Genomic DNA, 20804 nt, shown 5'->3' on the forward strand with positions numbered 1-20804 from the left:
GTTAGGTTTTTTAAGGGGGGATTGGGTGGGTTTTAGAGTAGGGTTGGTTGTGTGGGTGGTGGGTTTTAATGTTGGGGGGGTTGTAATTTTTTTTTACAGGTAAAAGAGCTAATTACTTTGGGGCAATGCCCCGCAAAAGGCCCTTTTAAGTGCTATTTGTAATTTAGTGTAGGGTAGGGTTTTTTTATTTTGGGAGGCTTTTTTATTTTGTTAGGGGAATTAGATTAGGTGTAATTAGTTTACAAATCTTGTAATTATTTTATTATTTTCTGTTATTTAGTGGGTTTTTTGTACTTTCTTTAATTGTATTTAATTGTATTTAGTTTAGTTAATTTATTTAATTATAGTGTAGTGTTAGGGGTAATTGTAACTTAGGTTAGGTTTTATTTTACAGGTATATTTGTATTTATTTCAACAAGGAAGTTATTAAATAGTTAATAACTATTTAATAACTATTGTATCTAGTTAAAATAAATACAAACTTGCCCGTCAAATAAAAATAAACCCTAAGCTAGATACAATATAACTATTAGTTATATTGTAGCTAGCTTAGGGTTTATTTTACAGGTAAGTATATAGTTTTAAATAGGAATCATTTATTTAATGATAGTAATATTTATTTAGATTTATTTAAATTATATTTAAGTTAGGGGGTGTTAGGGTTAGACTTAGGTTTAGGGGTTAATAAATGTAAAATAGTGGTGGCGACGTTGGGGGCGGCAGATTAGGGTTTAATAAATGTAGGTAGGTGGCGGCGGTGTAGGGCTGTTAGATTAGGGGTTAATAAATATAATGTAGGTGGCGTTGGGCTCCTGGAGCGGCGGTTTAGGGGTTAATAATTGTATTTATTTGTGGCGGGGTCCGCGTCGGTTTCTGGGTTAAACACTATATTAGAGTTGTGGTGGGCTCCGGGAGCGGCGGTTTAGGGGTTAATAATTGTATTTAGTTGCATGGGGGTCCATGATAGGCGGTTTAGGGGTTAAACACTTTATTAGAATTGCGGCGGGGTCCGGGAGCAGTGGTTTAGGGGTTAAACACTTTATTATAGTTGCGGTGGGCTCTGGGAGCGGCGGTTTAGGGGTTAAACACTTTATTAGAGTTGAGGCGGGGTCCGGGAGCGGCGGTATAGGGGACAAACACTTTATTAGAGTTGCGGTGAGCTCCGGGAGTGGCGGTTTAGGGGTTAAACACTTTATTAGAGTTGCAGTGGGGTCCAGGAGTGGCGTTTTAAGGGTTAAATACTTTATTTGAGTTGCGGCGGGCTCCTGGAGCGCCGGTTTAGAGGTTAAACACTTTATTTAGTTGCGGCGGGGTCTGTGAGCAGCGGTTTAGGGGTTAATACATTTATTACAGTTGGGCGGGGTCTGGGAGCGGTGGTATAGGGTGTAAACAGTATAGTATAGTGTGGGTGTTTAGTGACAGGGTACCAAGAAAGCTGTAAAAAAGCCGAAAAGCAGCAAGATCGATGACTGTTAGTTAACAGTCCGCTGCTCATCGCCCCATACTTGGTGCGCGGCTTTTTGACAGCTTTTTTGATAATTTTGGAGAATGTATTCAGGTCTGCGGCAGCGATGTTAGGCGATCTTAGGCAAGCGTATTGGTGCCGTCGAATGCAGGTCAGTTGATGCTTTGATAAATAGATGCCTAAATATTCATATAATTGTTTGTGTACCAATTCCAAAGCAGACCAATTGATTCTGTCAAAGGCCTTCTCCGAGTCAGCATTAGCAGGTGATCTATCAGGTGAAGGGTCCTGATCATTTTGTCTCTGGTCTCCTGACTTAGAATAAAGCCAGCCTGGTCCACATGAATAAGCTGTGATAGGTATTTATTTAGCCTATGTGCTAAAATTTTTGCATAGATTTTTGCATCTGTGTTTATGAGTAAAATAGTACGATAATTTCCTGGATCGATTGGGGACTTTCCTAGTTTATGAATAAGAGTTATATGTGCGGACAACGTGTCTCGTGAAAAGGAACCTCCTTCTTTGTCTATTTCTTGGTAAGCTTTTGCTAAGTGAGGGGATAGGAATTGTTTAAAATTTTTGTAGTATTGATTTGAGAAACCACCCGGCCCTGGGCATTTTTGTGATGGTAAAGATTTGATTGCATGCAATACTTCTGCAATTTCTATGGGAGCATCTAATAGATCTGAATCTTCCTGTGAAAGGGTGGGGAGAACGGCTTTTTTGATGTATGTCTCCATCTCTTGTATGTCCTGTGGGGTGTCTACTAGTGGAAGATTATATAGCTTATGATAATATTCCCTAAACGTGTCCACTATCCCTTTACTGTCCCTGGCGGGTATGTTATCGGACTGGATATGGAGTGTATAGGAATTGAGTGTTCTTTGTCTCAGAGCCCTAGTGCCAGTTCTATTTCCTTGGGGAAATATATTTTCCTAAGATAAAAAGCTCTCCTCAATGCAAATATGTTGACCAAGGTGACCTGATGGTTATATAGTGTTCCTATAAGAATCAGCAACCTACCCTCACTGACGGAATGTTGGGATGTGAGCTGGAATGGTAGCCGTCTGTGTAGTAAGATGCCAACCCCATTTGTCTTTGTCATATTGTGATTAAAAAATCCTAGGGGGTAGTGTCTGGAGGAACACGTTGGGGCCTGCTTCTGGCTAAAATGGGTCTCCTGCAGGAACACTACATCACCTTCTTGTTTATGAAACCAATTAAGGGCTATGGATTGTTTAGTGGGTTAGTTTAATTTCCTTTACATTTTGGGACAATATTTTTAATTTAGGGTGGTTCATAGTGCATGTCTTTAAATATTATGCTATCAAAATGGTTATAGGATTTTGAATAAGTATGTGATGTTAGATAGTCCCCACTATATCTGGTGCAAGACATTTTTAACTCACGGTTCATTGAAGCATCATGCAGATCACTTTCAGGGGAAGGATTTGTGAAATGGAGGGGGAAGGGAACTGGGGAAAGTAGGGAGCGGGTTCCTGTAGGTAAAGAAAATAGAGAGATATAGCACTTAAGTTAGTAAAAAAACCAACAACATACAAAACACAGCAATAGACAACATTTACATTCTACTAGCAATATTGTCTTGTAAGAAATTGCTATGTTGTATAAAATTATAGTTAAAGGGACAGCATACACTCATTTTCATATAACTGCATGTAATAGACACTAATATAAAGAATAAGATGCACAGATACTGATATAAAAATCCAGTATAAAATGGTTTTAAAACGTACATAGAAGCTTTCAGTTTAGCTCTGTTGAAAAGGTAGTTGGAAAGCCCACTGCAAGTGGTAAATAAGACACTCCCCCCTCCCCCTTCTTTTGCATATGAAAAGACCCTTTACACAAACAGGAGCAAGCTGGAGAAGGTAGCTGACGGTATTCAAATAAAACTTTGGGGCTTGGTTAGGAGTCTGAAAATCAGAGCAATGTTATTTAAAAATAAGCAAAATTAAAAAATTAAAAACAAACAAACAAACTTTATGGGCTTTATAAATAGATCATCTACAAAACATTTATGCAAAGAAAAAATGAGTGTGTAATGGCCCTTTAAGGGAGTGCTAATAGCTCTGTTTATAAGAGCTATGTACAGGACAGAAAGCATAATTCCTAAAGGTGGTATTCGTTAAGTAGCCAATTTAATTAATCAAACAAACAGTCTGCACTACTGTCGAGATCACGTTATAGCTTATCTCGTGGATAGTGTTCTCCTCATAGTGATAAACAGCTAGAATCTGAAGGATAGACATAGCAAGTAGTATATAAAAGACCTCAACTGAAGGTATAAACTAAACTTTGAGAGCCAGAGCCCTGAGTCTCTATGATTATTAAAAAAATATTCTAAAACAATAACTAACAGAACAACAACATACAACTAGTGCAATAGTATGCAGTACTAGAACAGAATTGAAACTAGTCCTGATTGAGTTTCTTGGGCAAATGTCGGTAAGAGACCAAGTCTCTGTACAATCCTCCTCTCAAATCCTTGCACAGATCTTGGCTTCGTCAATGGGCCAAGCGATACCATATTTTACAACACTTGTTGATTTTCAAGTATCTGGCTGAGAAGATATGGATCCCTTCGAGGGGTCTGATGTAAGCCTGTTCCTTTTTCTGTTGACTTTAGTCTAATGTTCTCTATTAGGTTTGGGCAATGTGTCGTCAGAATGTTTCCCGTCCTCTTGGTCTCCCTGAAGATTAGAAAGGGATGGTGATGGAATATTCAGTTTTTTACAGAATGTCTCCAGGTCTTCTGGTGTTCTATACATGAAGGTTTGAGATCCCCTGAGGACCTTCAAACAAAAAGGGAACCCCCACCTATATGGGATCTTCAGGGATTGGAGATGCTTGGTTAGATATCTTGCCTCTCTTCTTTTTGAAAGTGTGAGTGGACAGAGGTCCGCATATGCTTGCAATTGCACTCCCTCAAAAATATGAGTTTGCGACTTCCTAGCAGCAGCTAGTAACTTTTCTTTGTCCTTGTATAGCTGAAACTTTAGAATTACATCTCTTGGTGGATCAGAGTCTCTTGGCTGTAACCGAAGGGCCCTATGTGCTCTGTCTAGTGGCAAACCAACAGTTGAGTCTGTTCCCAGGAGTGATTTGAATAATTTTTGCAGGTATTCTTCCAGGTGTTGAGGTTGGATGCATTCAGTCACACCCCTGATCCAAAGGTTTTGCCTCCTACCTCTATTATTGAGGTCTTCAATGTGCAATTGAAGGCTGTCGATAGTGGAGTGTTGTTGTATTAGCTGTCTGGAAATCATGTCAAATTCAGTATTTATATGATCAGAACCTTCTTCTAAGTATTCTACTCTGCTGCCCAGCTCATTTATATAATTTTACACTTCTTTAAGTCCTTCTTTTATCAGTTGGCTAACTTGAGCCATAAGTGCAGCAAAGTCCTCCTTTGTGGGTAAAGAATTGAGATCCACTTTCATCAAGTGTCTGGTTTGTTCGCTGTATATGGCGGACAGTACAGAATCATCTGAATCACTAGTGTTGTCTTGTGTATCTATCTGCAAAAACGGTGTGGCGTCGATAGGCTTCAAATATTCTTTCATAGCCATTTTAGGATTCTGTGTCCCCTTGTCCATTTTAAGCCCTTTCCTGACTGACATTATGTTTTGAAGCTGTGTTGAAAGTTGCCAAGATCAAGCAGGAACCACTCTGAGTATTTAGGTAGCTTTATATCTGCTGGCCAGTCAGTAAAAGATAGCCAGAGCAATAATGAAGATCAGATAAGTACGTCAGCTGCTACTTCAGCTTGTTTAGGTGTATAAGTACGTAGGTAGGCCAGTAAGTTAGTTTCGGCCCTCTTATAAAATGTTGCAGGCACACTCACTTTTGAGGTCTGATGCACTATCTTTTATTCTAGTAAATTACCTTTCATAGGTTCTGTTGTCCCACTCATGTTATCTGTGTGATAGCTGTTTAAAGCAGCCTTGGCTATCTGTGTGCGATTCCCCGCTTTGTGTAGGCCATCGGTTTGCCAATCTAGTTGGCAAGATCTGCCAGTAATATGCAGCCTAGTTGGTGGTGCTTTACGTGTACGATTAACCATGTACTACTTATGTAATTACTTTAATTTAAATCAGTAGATAAATAGTATGTTTTGAAAGCTATAGTGCAGTTATTCATTGATTTTTTTTCTTTTCTTCTTAGTTATAGTGAAGTCATTAGCGATTGTAGCACCAGGATGTTAAATCTTGTTAGCTTTGTGAATATAATCCTACCATAGTACCAGTTTCACTTTTTTATTGGACAGGACAAAGACATTTTATCATATTCTCTAAAAGCGGATCTATCTCACCATTTTTATCACGGTGATGTCTCAAAATACAAGTCAGACTTACTGTACTGAAAATAATGAATAGCACAATACAAATGAATACAAGAAAGTTGCTCTAAAATATATTATTATTATTATTATTATTATTATTATTATTATTATAATTGCAGCTGGAGATGTTTTAGTATTGTGCAATGTTCCCATTTTAAGTGTTTAGTCCCCATGGAGCTACTGTTATCCAGAGAGCTCTATTATTTTCTATGGGATAATATCACCCCTACAACATAAACCTTCATCTAGGCCCTCACCCAAAGAATTTATACCAAAATGTTCCAGCATTCACATAGACCCTTGTGTAAATGTAATTATATTCTCACTCAACTAATCTTGTTGAAATACAATATCATTGTTCCTTAACACATCGCTTCAATACACATTAAATGAGAGGTAAGTATTTTGTGTGTGAGATATAAGTTTTTTTTTTAATTATTATTTGAATGACTCATCACCATAAAATTTACTAGGGCTATTAATATCTATTATATATATACATACACACAGTATATATATACAGGTGGCCCTCGTTTCACAATGGTTCAATTTGCACCGTTTCAGAATAACAACCTTTTTTTCAGTCATGTGACTGGCATTGAAAAGCATTGAGAAGCAGTGCATTAATTAAAATAGCCAGTAGACCTGAGCAATCGAGCAGCTTGCAAAGGAACAAGATCTTCCTGTCTATAAATCAGTCCAGATTGGAATGCATAGAAAGAACTGTTTGCAGAAAAATGCAAGTAAAGTCTGTGTTGTGTGATTATTTTATTAGGTTTATAATGCTGTTTAGCAAATGTTTTTGTTCATTTAACTTAGTTTAATTATATATTCTGTGTTGTGTGATTATTTTATTAGGTTAATAATGCTGTTTAGCATTTAAAGTCTTCATTTCAAAGTATTAAAAATAATGTATTGGGTGTTACTTATGCCAATTTTGAGAGGGGCCTGGAACCTAACTCCCTCACTTCCCATTGACTTACATTATAAACTGGGTTTCAATTTACAATGGTTTCGATTCCTTCTGGAACCTAACCCCGGCGTAAACTGAGGGCTACCTGTATGTATGTATATATATATATATATATATATATATATATATATATACTGTATATATATTGGGTTTTTTATTAAGGTGAAATTGAGTGCAATCTGCATAACAAAACATTTTTTCAACTAGAAGAAAAAACTCTCAAAATAAATATTAAACAGCTTTTTCGCTGTACCTCTTTATATATTTGAATATATCTAGAGTGATATTATATTGAAAGTGGCACATGTGTCACACTTTGGTCCCAATTAGATATACCGTAAATACAAATAATTGAAATATGTCAAGTCATCTGCAACATTTTTTGTATCACATAGTAACAGATTTTTATTAAAAAAATTATAACATCTATCATTTACTGCACTGCATTTTATTTGTATTCTAATAGCTTTATTTTATTCGCTATTCATTTAATTTGTCAGAAACAATGCTGTAGTAACTTGATGGCATGTTTACAAATTAAAACATAAGTATATATACCTGTGTGTATTTAAATAAAACATTGGTATTTACTTTTTTTAAAATATTAAGCAGCATTACCAAAATGTTCATACATTGGCTTGTGACTCTGCTAGAGACGTACAAGCCCCTGATTTAAATATTAATAACTTCAACAAATCAAGGATTTGATTTCTTTGATGTTTCAACATATATGAATAATGAACTATACATGACATCTGTAGGCTAGATTCTCCACAGACTTTCCTGCTGTTCTTTACAACCTTTTCTAAAGCTTTCTTATCTTTTCTTTCTTTGGAAATTATGGAATTATACTGGAACTGGTGCAACTGGAGAAGCTGGTTTTAGTGACTCTAGCTAAGTGAGTGTGAGTCAGGCAAGGAAGTGAGCATCATAATAAAAAAGAGACAGCTTTCTCACAAATGGATTCACTAGCATTTCTTCTCAAATCTGTTTCTGTGTTATTAGCCTATTAAGCAGAGCTCACACCATCTCCAATTTTAATGTCAAATTAGAATATGTTAGACAGGAGGCAATGTTTTATTCTTAGTAAATTTAGAGCATGGTTTTAACCTTGAGACCCCAAGTTGAAGAGACATTTAAACTGTAAATAATTTCATTGTTGCTTATATATAAAGGGTATTTTGAAATGTATTAGGTTTGGTTTTTTTTGGTTTTTTTAATTGTTCTTCCTCTCACAAATTTACAAATGTATGTTTTTGTTGTTTTCATGCTGGTAGAAATGTGTCCCTGTTCACCAAAAGAAATTTAAGAAATTATTTTTGTCATCCTGCAGGATTATTATTATTATAATTGTTATCAGGTATTTGTAGAGCGCTAACAGGTTCTGTAGCGCTATGAACATAGGTGGTATATTAAAACAATTACAGGAATCAAATGGGTAGAGGGTCCTGCCGAGAGTTGCACTGTTGTAGTCGGCTCTTATGAAGGTGGACTACAAACAGCTGGGCTCATAGGCTTACAAGCTATGGGGTTTAAGGGGATAGCAGTGGAGATAGGAAAGTTAGTGTAGGTTGTATGCATCCCTGAATAGTAGAGTCTTCAGGGAGCACTTGAAGCTTTTAAAACTAGGGGAGAGTCTTGTGGAGTGAGGTAGAGAGTTCCATAAGTTGGGAGCCAGTCTGGAGAAATCTTGTAAACGGGAATGTGAGAAGGTAACAAGAGAGGAGGAGAGTAGGAGATCATGAGCAGAGTGAAGGGATCGGGAGGGAGAATATCTGGAGACAAGGTCTGAGATGTAGGGGGGAGCAATGCAATTGAGGGCTTTATAAGTCAGAGTGAGAATTTTGTGTTTAATCCTGGAGGCAAGAGGAAGCCAGTGAAGTGATTGGCAGAGAGGTGAAGAGCGACGTGTAAAGAAGATGAGCCTGGCAGAGGCATTCAGTATAGATTGTAAAGGAGCTAGGTGGCAGCTAGGGAGACTAGAGAGGATGGAGTTGCAGTAGTCGAGACGGGAAAGGATGAGAGAGTGGATTAAAATCTTAGTTGTGTCTTGTGTAAGGAAATGTCTGATTTTAGAAATGTTTTTAAGGTGGAAGCGGTAGGCTTTAGCCAAGGACTGAATGTGAGGAGTGAAAAAAAAGATCTGAATCAAGTGTGACCCCAAGACATCGGGCATGTGAGGTTGGGGTAACGATGGAGTTATCAACAGTTACAGAGACATGGGGTGTGGAGATTTTTGAAGAAGGGGGAAAAATAAGCAGCTCAGTTTTGGAGAGATTTAGCTTGAGGTAGTGAGAAGACATCTAAGATGAGATATTAGAGAGACAGTTGGTGACACGGGTTAGCAAGGAAGGAGATAGTTCTGGTGCAGAGAGGTAGATTTGGGTATCATTGGCATACAGATGATAGTGAAACCCGTGGGACTTTATTAAGGAACCTAATGTAGAAGTGTAGATTGAGAAGAGAAGGGGACCGAGGATATTAATAATGAACTATACATGACATCTGTAGGCTAGATTCTCCACAGACTTTCCTGCTGTTCTTTACAACCTTTTCTAAAGCTTTCTTATCTTTTCTTTCTTTGGAAATTATGGAATTATACTGGAACTGGTGCAACTGGAGAAGCTGGTTTTAGTGACTCTAGCTAAGTGAGTGTGAGTCAGGCAAGGAAGTGAGCATCATAATAAAAAAGAGACAGCTTTCTCACAAATGGATTCACTAGCATTTCTTCTCAAATCTGTTTCTGTGTTATTAGCCTATTAAGCAGAGCTCACCCCATCTCCAATTTTAATGTCAAATTAGAATATGTTAGACAGGAGGCAATGTTTTATTCTTAGTAAATTTAGAGCATGGTTTTAACCTTGAGACCCCAAGTTGAAGAGACATTTAAACTGTAAATAATTTCATTGTTGCTTATATATAAAGGGTATTTTGAAATGTATTAGGTTTGGGTTTTTTTTGTTTTTTTTTAATTGTTCTTCCTCTCACAAATTTACAAATGTATGTTTTTGTTGTTTTCATGCTGGTAGAAATGTGTCCCTGTTCACCAAAAGAAATTTAAGAAATTATTTTTGTCATCCTGCAGGATTATTATTATTATTATTGTTATCAGGTATTTGTAGAGCGCTAACAGGTTCTGCAGCGCTATGAACATAGGTGGTATATTAAAACAATTACAGGAATCAAATGGGTAGAGGGTCCTGCCGAGAGTTGCACTGTTGTAGTCGGCTCTTATGAAGGTGGACTACAAACAGCTGGGCTCGTAGGCTTACAAGCTATGGGGTTTAAGGGGATAGCAGTGGAGATAGGAAAGTTAGTGTCGGTTGTATGCATCCCTGAATAGTAGAGTCTTCAGGGAGCACTTGAAGCTTTTAAAACTAGGGGAGAGTCTTGTGGAGTGAGGTAGAGAGTTCCATAAGTTGGGAGCCAGTCTGGAGAAATCTTGTAAACGGGAATGTGAGGAGGTAACAAGAGAGGAGGAGAGTAGGAGATCATGAGCAGAGTGAAGGGATCGGGAGGGAGAATATCTGGAGACAAGGTCTGAGATGTAGGGGGGAGCAATGCAATTGAGGGCTTTATAAGTCAGAGTGAGAATTTTGTGTTTAATCCTGGAGGCAAGAGGAAGCCAGTGAAGTGATTGGCAGAGAGGTGAAGAGCGACGTGTAAAGAAGATGAGCCTGGCAGAGGCATTCAGTATAGATTGTAAAGGAGCTAGGGGGCAGCTAGGGAGACTAGAGAGGATGGAGTTGCAGTAGTCGAGACGGGAAAGGATGAGAGAGTGGATTAAAATCTTAGTTGTGTCTTGTGTAAGGAAATGTCTGATTTTAGCAATGTTTTTAAGGTGGAAGCGGTAGGCTTTAGCCAAGGACTGAATGTGAGGAGTGAAAAAAAAGATCTGAATCAAGTGTGACCCCAAGACATCGGGCATGTGAGGTTGGGGTAACGATGGAGTTATCAACAGTTACAGAGACATGGGGTGTGGAGATTTTTGAAGAAGGGGTAAAAATAAGCAGCTCAGTTTTGGAGAGATTTAGCTTGAGGTAGTGAGAAGACATCTAAGATGAGATATTTGAGAGACAGTTGGTGACACGGGTTAGCAAGGAAGGAGATAGTTCTGGTGCAGAGAGGTAGATTTGGGTATCTTTGGCATACAGATGATAGTGAAACCCGTGGGACTTTATTAAGGAACCTAATGTAGAAGTGTAGATTGAGAAGAGAAGGGGACCGAGGACAGAGCCTTGCGGTACCCCAACAGAAAGAGGTAACGGGGCAGAGGATGCCCCAGAGAAGGCTACACTAAAGGTACAGTTAGACAGATAGGAAGAGAACCAAGAGAGAGCCATGTCGCAGATGCCGAAGGATTGGAGGGTATGGAGCAAAAGAGGGTGGTCGACAGTATCAAAGGCTGCAGACAGATCAAGGAGGATAAGTAGGGAGAAGTGGCCTTTGGATTTTGCTGTAAGTAGGTCATCGGTAACCTTAACAATTGCTGTCTCTGTTGAGTGAAGGGACGAAATCCAGATTGCAGTGGATCAAGGAGGGAGTTTAATGTAAGGAAATGGGATAGACGTGCATATACTAGTTTTTCAAGAAGCTTTGAGGCAAGATGGAGTAGGGAAATAGGGCGGTAGCTGGATGGGGAGGTTGGATTGAGAGAAGTTTTTTTGAGGATAGGTGTGACTAATGCATGTTTAAGAGATGTGGGAACTATACCAGTGCTGAGGGAGAGGTTGAAGATGTGTGTGAGTATAGGGGTAAGGGTAGAAGAGAGGGAGGGGATTAGTTGTGAGGGGATGGGGTCGAGGGGACAGGTAGTAAGGTGAGAGGATAGTATAGGGGCAGAAATTTCTTCCTCTGTAACATGGGCAAAAGAGCTAAATGTATGGCTATGTGGGTTTTGGATGATTGTGAGCTTTTGAGGGGGTGGGAGACTGGTAGTATATTGAGAGCTGATTTAATTTCTGATGGAGTCGATTTTGTTGTTAAAGTAGCTGGCAAAATCTTGAGCTGATAAAAAAGTTGTGGTGTGAGGTGGGGGTGGGCAGAGAAGAGTATTGAATGTGGAGAACAGACGTTTTGGGTTTGAAGAAAGAGTAGAGATAAGAGTGGAGAAGTAATGTTGCTTATATAGATTAAGGGCAGAATAGTAGGAGTAAAAGATGAATTTATAGTGACGAAAGTCAGCAGAACTCCAAGAATTTCTCCAGTGTCGCTCAGCAGTACAGGAACATCTACGTAGGTACTGTGTCAGAGGAGTATGCCAGGGCTGAGGATGAGTGTATGTTTTCCAAGCTATGGTAGGTGGGGCCAGATTATCAAGGACTGATGTAAAGGTGGAGTTATAGTGGCAGATAGATTCATTAGGACAGAAAAAAGAGGGGATAGAAGAGAGAAGAGTTTCAAGAGAGCTAGCGAGCTGTTGATGATCTAGTGACTTGATACTTCTGTGAAGTTTAGTCTGAGGGGTAGAAGGAGGGAGAGTTGTAGGGAGGGAGGTGATGTTACAAGTGAGGAGGGGGTGGTCAGAAAGAGGTAAAGGTGAGTTTGTGAAGTTTGAGATAGTGCATCGATAGTTGATCAAGGGACTACCCGTCTTTAGGAATGACATGTGCCCAAACATATATTTCCTGATGGTTTCAATATTAAACAGCTTTGACTTTTTCATGCAAACATATTTTAAGTCTTCTAATCGGTGTGCTTTCATATGCATGATAGAAAATCCTTGAGTTTAATGTTCCTTTATTAGACTTATCAAATTAAAACCAAACAATAAAAAATAAAAATGCAATTGTTCCTTTGTGAGTTAAAACATAGCTGGCAAAGTATAATTCAAAATGGTTTATATAGTTTTTCTTTATATAGCTTCTTACCTTGCCACATTATTAATATTATTATTATTAGGGATGGATTGCCAAATGAGATATATGTCTTTTACAGCCAATTAAAATTGTCAAGTAATTGTGCTTTTAAAGTGACAGGAAACAGCAAAATTGTCTTTCATGATTTGGAAAGAACATACAATTAATAACTTTCCAATTTTTGTTTGCTTCATTATCTTGTTATCCTTTGCTGAAGGAACAGCATTGCAGTGCTGGCAGATAGCTGAACACATCTAGTTAGCTAATCACAAGAGAAAAATGTGTGCAGGTACAAATCAGCAACTTGCTCCCACTAGTGTAGAATATGTGTGTATTCTTTTTCAACAAGGGATACCAAAAGACCAAAGCACATTTGAAAATAGAAGTGAATTTAAAAATTAAATACTCTATCTGAATCATGCAAGTTTAATTTTGACTTTACTATTCCTTTAAGCATTATGGCTTCCATTTATCAAAGGCCAGGCAGACAAGGTTCGTCGTCTTGAACCTCATCTGCCGAGCATCAAAACGAGCAGGCAGCAGTATGCTGCCCACAGTTAACATCACACAATCCACTGAATCCCTGCTTGCAGTCAATGGCATGCAAGAAGGGGCTGTCAATCATCTCTACCCGATCAGATACAGATGATTGAAATCCACAACCTAAAGTGTCGCAGATAGGTTAAGTAGTAGTGGTCTTATGACCATTGCTACTTAACTAGCATTTCAGGCCCTCTCTGAGCGAGACTGAAATGCTGAAGCTCCAAACTAGCTATTACTGCTTGTTAAATGGAGCCCTATATCTATTTATTCATACATTATAATCTGTTGTACCAGCATCAGAATAACCTATTAAATGGCCATAATAGTAACAAACGACTTGTCATTTTAATAAATCAATACTGCACTATTGTATGTTTAACTCCAGCAAAGGGGTTAAACACACAGTATTAGTCATGTTGAATTAGAGCATGTAATGTTTTACTATTTTGGCTCTTTAAGTCTAACTAGTTCCATTGCGAGTCAGAGCAATATATATATGAAGATGATCTGCATGTTTAACAAATACAAGCTTTAATATATAAATGTTTATTGTAGGACACATTATCATGTTCCTCATGGCCAGCATCACCTGGGCTAAGATGGGAAAAAAGATGGGGTGACCTTCGACTGATCCCACTCCTTCATTCAAGATTATCGCAACATATTACAGGAACAGATTTATGCAGGTAAATGTAAGCTCTATAAATTCATACAAGTAACAAACATAGCTAACCTAATAGACTATACAAAGACATATAAATTGCTTTACTATTGCACAAAAAAATACAGGTTTCTGTGTTGCAGTATGTATATATATATATATATATATATATATATATACAGTTGTGCTCATTAGTTTACATACCCTGGCAGAATTTATGATTTCTTGGCCGTTTTTCAGAGAATATGAATGATAACACAAAAACTTTTCTTTCACTCATGGTTAGTGTTTGGCTGAAGCCATTTATTATCAATTAAATGTCTTTACTCTTTTTAAATCATAATGACAACAGGAACTACCCAAATGACCCTGATCAAAAGTTTACATACCCCAGTTCTTAATACAGTGTATTGCCCCCTTTAACATCAATGACAGCTTGAAGTGTTTTGTGGTATTTGTGGATGAGGCTCTTTATCTTCTCAGATGATAAAGCTGCCCGTTCTTCCTGGCATAAAGCCTCCAGTTCCTGTAAATTATTGGCTGTCTTGCATGAACTGCACATTTGAGATCTCCCCAGAGTGGCTCAATGATATTGAGGTCAGGAGACTGAGATGGCCACTCCAGAACCTTCACTTTTTTTCTGCTGTAGCCAATGACAGGTTGACTTGGCCTTGTGTTTAGGATCATTGTTATGTTGGAATGTCTAAGTACGTCCCATGCGCAGCTTCCGGGCCGATGAATGCAAATTTTCCTCCAGTATTTTTTTATAACATATTGCATTCATCTTGCCATCAATTCTGACCAAATTTCCTGTGCCTTTGTAGCTCACACATCCCAAAAAAATCAGCGATCCACCTCTGTGTTTCACAGTAGGAATGGTGTACCTTTCATCATAGGCCTTGTTGACTCCTCTCCAAATGTACCGTTTATGGTTGTGGCCAAAAAACTAAATTTTGGTCTCATCACTCCAAATTACTTTGTGCCAGAAGGTTTGAGGCTTGTCTTGGTGCTGTTTGGTGTATTGTAAGTGGGATACTTTGTGGCATTTGAGTAGTAATGGCTTTCTTCTGGTGACTCGACCATGTAGCCCATCTTTCTTCAAGTGCATCCTTATTGTGCATCTTAAAACAGCCACACCACATGTTTTTATAGAGTCCTGTATTTCACCTGAAGTAATTTGTGGGTTTTTCTTTGCATCCCAAACAATTTTCCTGGCAGTTGTGGCTGAAATGTTAGTTGGTCTACCTGACCGTGGTTTGGTTTCAACAGAACCCCTCATTTTCCACTTCTTGATTAGAGTTTGAACACTGCTGATTGGCATTCTCAATTCCTTGGATATCTTTTTATATCACTTTCTTGTTTTATACAGTTCAACTATCTTTTCCCGCAGATCCTTTGACAATTCTTTTGCTTTCCCCATGACTCAGAATCCAGAAACATCAGTGCAGCACTGGATGAAAGATGCAAGGGTCTGTCAGGAGTCCAGAAACTCATTGACCTTTTATACACACACACTAATTACAAGCAAACAGATCACAGGGGAGGATGGTTACCTTTAATAGCCATTCAAACCCCTTTGTGTCAACTTGTGTGCATGTTATCAGGCCAAAATCACCAGGGTATGTAAACTTTTGATCAGGGTCATTTGGGTAGTTTCTGTTGTCATTATTATTTAAAAAGAGTAAACACAGTTGATTAATAATAAATGGCTTCAGCCAAACACTAACCATGAGTGAAAGAAAAGTTTTTATGTCATCATTCATATTCTCTGAAAAATGGCCAAGAAATCATAAATTCTGCCAGGGTATGTAAACTTATGAGCACAACTGTGTATATATATATATATATATATATATATATATATATATATATAGTGACAAAAAAACAGGATCTGGTAATAAATAGGAGTTATATAAGACCTAGAATTTTAAGCATTATTCCTTTCTGTTAAAAAAACCCAGGGAAATATTCGGCTAGATTACGAGTTGTGCGTTAGGGTAAAAAAGCAGCATTAAGAAGTCCTAATGCTGCTTTTTTACTCCCGCTGGTATTACGAGTCTTGAAGGTTTAGGGTCACCGCACACCTCATTGGCCTTACCGCAAAACGACTTATGTAAACATTGTAAAGTCTTTTTTCTATGGGACTTCCATAGCGCTGATATTACGAGTCTGTCATGGGAGGCCAAAAAGTGAACTGTACACCATACCCTGTCAAAATTCCCAACGCATTTAAAAGTCAGTAGTTATGAGTTTTATGGTACAACGCCGTAGCATAAAACTCATAACTAAAGTGCTAAAAAGTACACTAACACCCATAAACTACCTATTAACCCCTAAACCGAGGCACTCCCGCATCGCAAACACTATAATAAAAAATTTAACACCTAATCTGCCGCTCCGGACACCGCCGCCACCTACATTATATTTATGAACTCCTAATCTGCTGCCCCCAACATCGCCGACACCTACATTATATTTATTAACCCCTAATCTGCCGCCCCCAACATCGCTGCAGCTGCCACTATAATAAACATATTAACCCATAAACAGATGCACTCCCGCCTTGCAAACATTAGTTAAATATCATTAACCCCTAATCTGCCATACCTAACATCGCCGCCACCTACCTACATTTATTAACCCCTAATCTGCTGCCCCCAACGTTGCCGCCACTATATTAAAATTATTAACCACTAAACCTAAGTCTAACCCTAAACCTAACACCCACTAACTTAAATATAATTTAAATAAATCTAAATAAGTATTCCTATCATTAACTAAATTATTACTATTTAAAACTAAATACTTACCTATAAAATAAACCCTAAGATAGCTACAATATAACTAATAGTTACATTGTATCTATCTTAGGATTTATTTTTATTTTACAGGCAAGTTTGTATTTGTTTTAACTAGGTAGAATAGTTACTAAATAGTTATTAACTATTTAATAACTACCTAGCTAAAATAAAGACAAATTTACCTGTAAAATAAAACCTAACCTAAGTTACACTAACACCTAACACTACACTATAATTAAATAAATTAACTAAATTAAATACAATTACCTAAATTAAATTATCTAAAGTACAAAAAAACACACTAAATTACAGAAAATAATAAACAAATGACAGATATTTAAACTAATTACACCTAATCTAATAGCCCTATTAAAATAAAAAAGCTCCCCCAAAATAAAAATAAATCCTAGCCTAAACTTAACTACCAATAGCCCTTAAAAGTGCCTTTTGTGGGGCATTGCCCCAAAGTAATTAGCTCTTTTAACTGTAAAAAAAATACAAACAACCCCCCCAACAGTAAAACCCACCACCCATACAACCAACCCCCCAAATAAAATACTATCTAAAAAAACTAAGCTCCCTATTGCCCTGAAAAGGGCAGTTAGCTCTTTTGTCGCCCAAACCCTAACCTAAAAATAAAACCCACCCAAAACCCCCTTAAAAAAACCTATAACTAACCCCCTGAAGATCGACTTACCGGGAGACGTCTTCATCCAAGCTGGGCAAAGTGGTCCTCCAGACGGGCAGAAGTCTTCTTCCAGGCGGCATCTTGCATCTTCATCCATCCAGGGCGGAGCGGGTCCATCTTCAAGACATCCGACGCGGAGCATTCTTTTCATCCGGAGTCTTCTTACTGAATGAAGGTACCTTTAAGTGACATCATCCAAGATGGCGTCCCTTAGATTCTGATTGGCTGATAGAATTCTATCAGACAATCGGAATTAAGGTAGAAAAAATCCTATTGGCTGATGCAATCAGCCAATAGGATTGAACTTCAATCCTATTGGCTGATCCAATCAGCCAATAGGATTGAGCTTGCATTCTATTGGCTGTTCCAATCAGCCAATAGAATGCAAGCTCAATCCTATTGGCTGATTGGATCAGCCAATTGGATTGAAGTTCAATCCTATTGTCTGATTGCATCAGCCAATAGGATTTTTTCTACCTTAATTCCGATTGGCTGATAGAATTCTATCAGACAATCGGAATCTAAGGGACGCCATCTTGGATGACGTCACTTAAAGGTACCTTCACTCAGTAAGAAGACTCCGGATGAAGAGGATGCTCCGCATCGGATGTCTTGAAGATGGACCCACTCCACGCCGGATGGATGAAGATAGAAGATGCCGTCTGGATTAAGACTTCTGCCCGTCTGAAGGACCACTTCACCCGGCTTGGATGAAGACTTCTCCCGGCTTCATTGAGGACTTCGGCCCGTGTTTTGGGTGGGTTTTATTTTTAGGTTAGGGTTTGGGCGGCAAAAGAGCTAACTGCCCTTTTAAGGGCAATGCCCATCCAAATTCCCTTTTCAGGGCAATGGGGAGCTTAAGTTTTTTTAGATAGTATTTTATTTGGGGGGTTGGTTGTGTGAGTGGTGGGTTTTATTGTTGGGGGTATTGTTTGTATTTTTTTTTTACAGGTAAAAGAGCTGATTACTTTGGGGCAATGCTCGCAAAAGGCCTTTTTAAGGGCTATTGGTAGTTTAGTTTATTCTAGGTTTTTATTTTATTTTAATAGGGCGATTAGGTGTAATTAGTTTAAATATCTGTAAATTGTTTATTATTTTCTGTTATTTTGTGGGGGGTTTTTGTACTTTAGATAATTTAATTTAATTTAGGTAATTGTATTTAATTTAGTTAATTTATTTATTTATAGTGTAGTGTTAAGTGTTAGTGTAACTTAGGTTAGGTTTTATTTTACAGGTAAATTTGTCTTTATTTTAACTAGGTAGTTATTAAATAGTTAATAACTATTTATTAACTATTCTACCTAGTTAAAATAAATACAAACTTGCCTGTAAAATAAAAATAAACCCTAAGATAGCTACAATGTACCTATTAGTTATATTTTAGCTAGCTTAGGGTTTATTTTATAGGTAAGTATTTAGTTTTAAATATGAATAATTTACTTAATGATAGGAATATTTATTTAGATTTATTTAAATTATATTTAAGTTAGTGGGTGTTAGGTTTAGGGTTAGACTTAGGTTTAGGGGTTAATAACTTTAATATAGTGGCGGGACGTTGGGGGCGGCAGATTAGGGGTTATTAAATGTAGGTAGGTGGCGGCAATGTTAGGGATGGCAGATTAGGGGTTAATAATATTTAACTAATGTTTGCAAGGCGGGAGTGCGGCGGTTTAGGGGTTAATATGTTTATTATAGTGGCAGCGACGTTGGGGGCGGCAGATTAGGGGTTAAAAAGTGGTTGCGGCAAAATTGGGGGCAGCAGATTTGGGGTTAATAAAGATAATGTAGGTATCGGTGATGTTGGGGGCATCAGATTAGGGTTTCATAACTAATAATGTAGGTGGCGGTGGAGTCCGGAGCGGCAGATTAGGGGTTAATAATATAATGTAGGTTTCGGTGATGTCAGGGGCGGCAGATTAGGGGTTAATAAGTGTACGATTAGGGGTGTTTAGACTCAGGGTTCATGTTAGGGTGTTAGGTGTAGACATAACTTTTAGTTCCCCATAGGAATCAATGGGGCTGCATTAAGGAGTTTTACGCTGCTTTTTGGCAGGTGTTAGACTTTTTTTCAGCCAGCTCTCCCCGTTGATTCCTATGGGGTAATCGTGCACGAGCACGTTACACCAGCTTACCTCTGACTTAAGCAGCGCTGGTATTGGAGTGCGGTAAGGAACAAACATTTTTTCAACGCTCACTTCTTGTCTTTTAACACCGGGTTTGTGAAAACTCGTAATACCAGCGCTGCGTGTAAGTGAGCGGTGAGACAAAACTGCTCATTAGCAACGCATAGCCTCTAACGCAAAACTCGTAATCTAGGTGATTGTGTGTTTAATCATGTAATTGGTAAAATGTGATACAACAAAGGGTTTTTTTTGGTTAAGCACACCGCAAAAGGACTGTTTAATCTTAACACACATATTGTGGGAGTGCTACCAAAGTGACCAAAATAATTACAAAACAACAAAAAATATTGATGCACATCCAACCACTTAAGTCCACTCTTTCATGGCATATTTGTATATGCTTCTGTCTGCCAAATATACTTACATAACTTCTAATAAGATTGGGATAAACATCTCACAATAATATGAGCCTATATCTGTGCTGCAAAAACAAATATACTTTTATCTGCTAAATATACTTACATAGTTAAAATAAAATTGGGATTAACATCTCGCAATAATATTGACTTATATTTATGCTGCAAAAAAATGATTTGCTTTAAAAAAAATGCCTTTAAATGAAATGGGATCTTAGTCACACAATATGATCATATTCTGCTAAGCCAGTCACCACTTACAAGGTGTCCCACAAAGACTGGTCCTACACTAACCAGTTTCCACACTGCAGCAAGTCATGTCTACACAATGTGAAGCTTTCTAGCTTATTAAGTATATCTATCTGGAACACACCTGGGCTGAGTGGCGTGCATTAACCAAACGGGAGGGATTTGGTCAGCTCCCTATTTAAGAGATACAACAATGGTTTTTATTTGGGTAAGCACACCACAAAAGGACTGTTTAATCTTAACACACATATTGTGGGAGTGCTACCAAAGTGACCAAAATAATTACAAAACAACAAAAAATATTGGTGCACATCAAACCACTTAAGTCCACTCTTTCATGGCATATTTGTATATGCTTCTGTCTGCAATTATAATTGCATAGCTTCTAATAAAGCTATTTATTAACATCTCGCAATAATATTGACTTATATTTATGCTGCAAAAAAATTATTTGCTTTAAAAAAAATACCTTTAAATGAAATGGGACCACTAGTCAGTACAGCAATCCTCAGGAGTATAGTGCAAGTGAAGACAGGGTCCTGCCAAGTCCCCCAATTCCAATAGTAGAAACAAATTTGTCCACAGCACTGTGTCATTCAAAATGCTTTATTTTCTGTAAATTACAGACATGTTTTTTAGGAACATTAAGTTAAAAACATGA

The 20804-nt window shown here is 37.9% G+C and overlaps 1 protein-coding gene across 1 annotated transcript in view; it reads left to right on the forward strand.

The window, feature by feature from the left end:
• Positions 1-20804, forward strand: part of SNTG1 (syntrophin gamma 1) — a 710288-nt gene that overhangs the window by 368810 nt on the left and 320674 nt on the right. Inside the window, 1 exon segment of the mRNA XM_053715033.1 lies at positions 13761-13891. Within this exon segment, the coding sequence (XP_053571008.1) occupies positions 13761-13891 (131 nt within the window).

The sequence above is a fragment of the Bombina bombina genome, chromosome 5 (assembly GCF_027579735.1).
Source record: "Bombina bombina isolate aBomBom1 chromosome 5, aBomBom1.pri, whole genome shotgun sequence".
NCBI classification, from domain to species: Eukaryota; Metazoa; Chordata; class Amphibia; order Anura; family Bombinatoridae; genus Bombina; species Bombina bombina.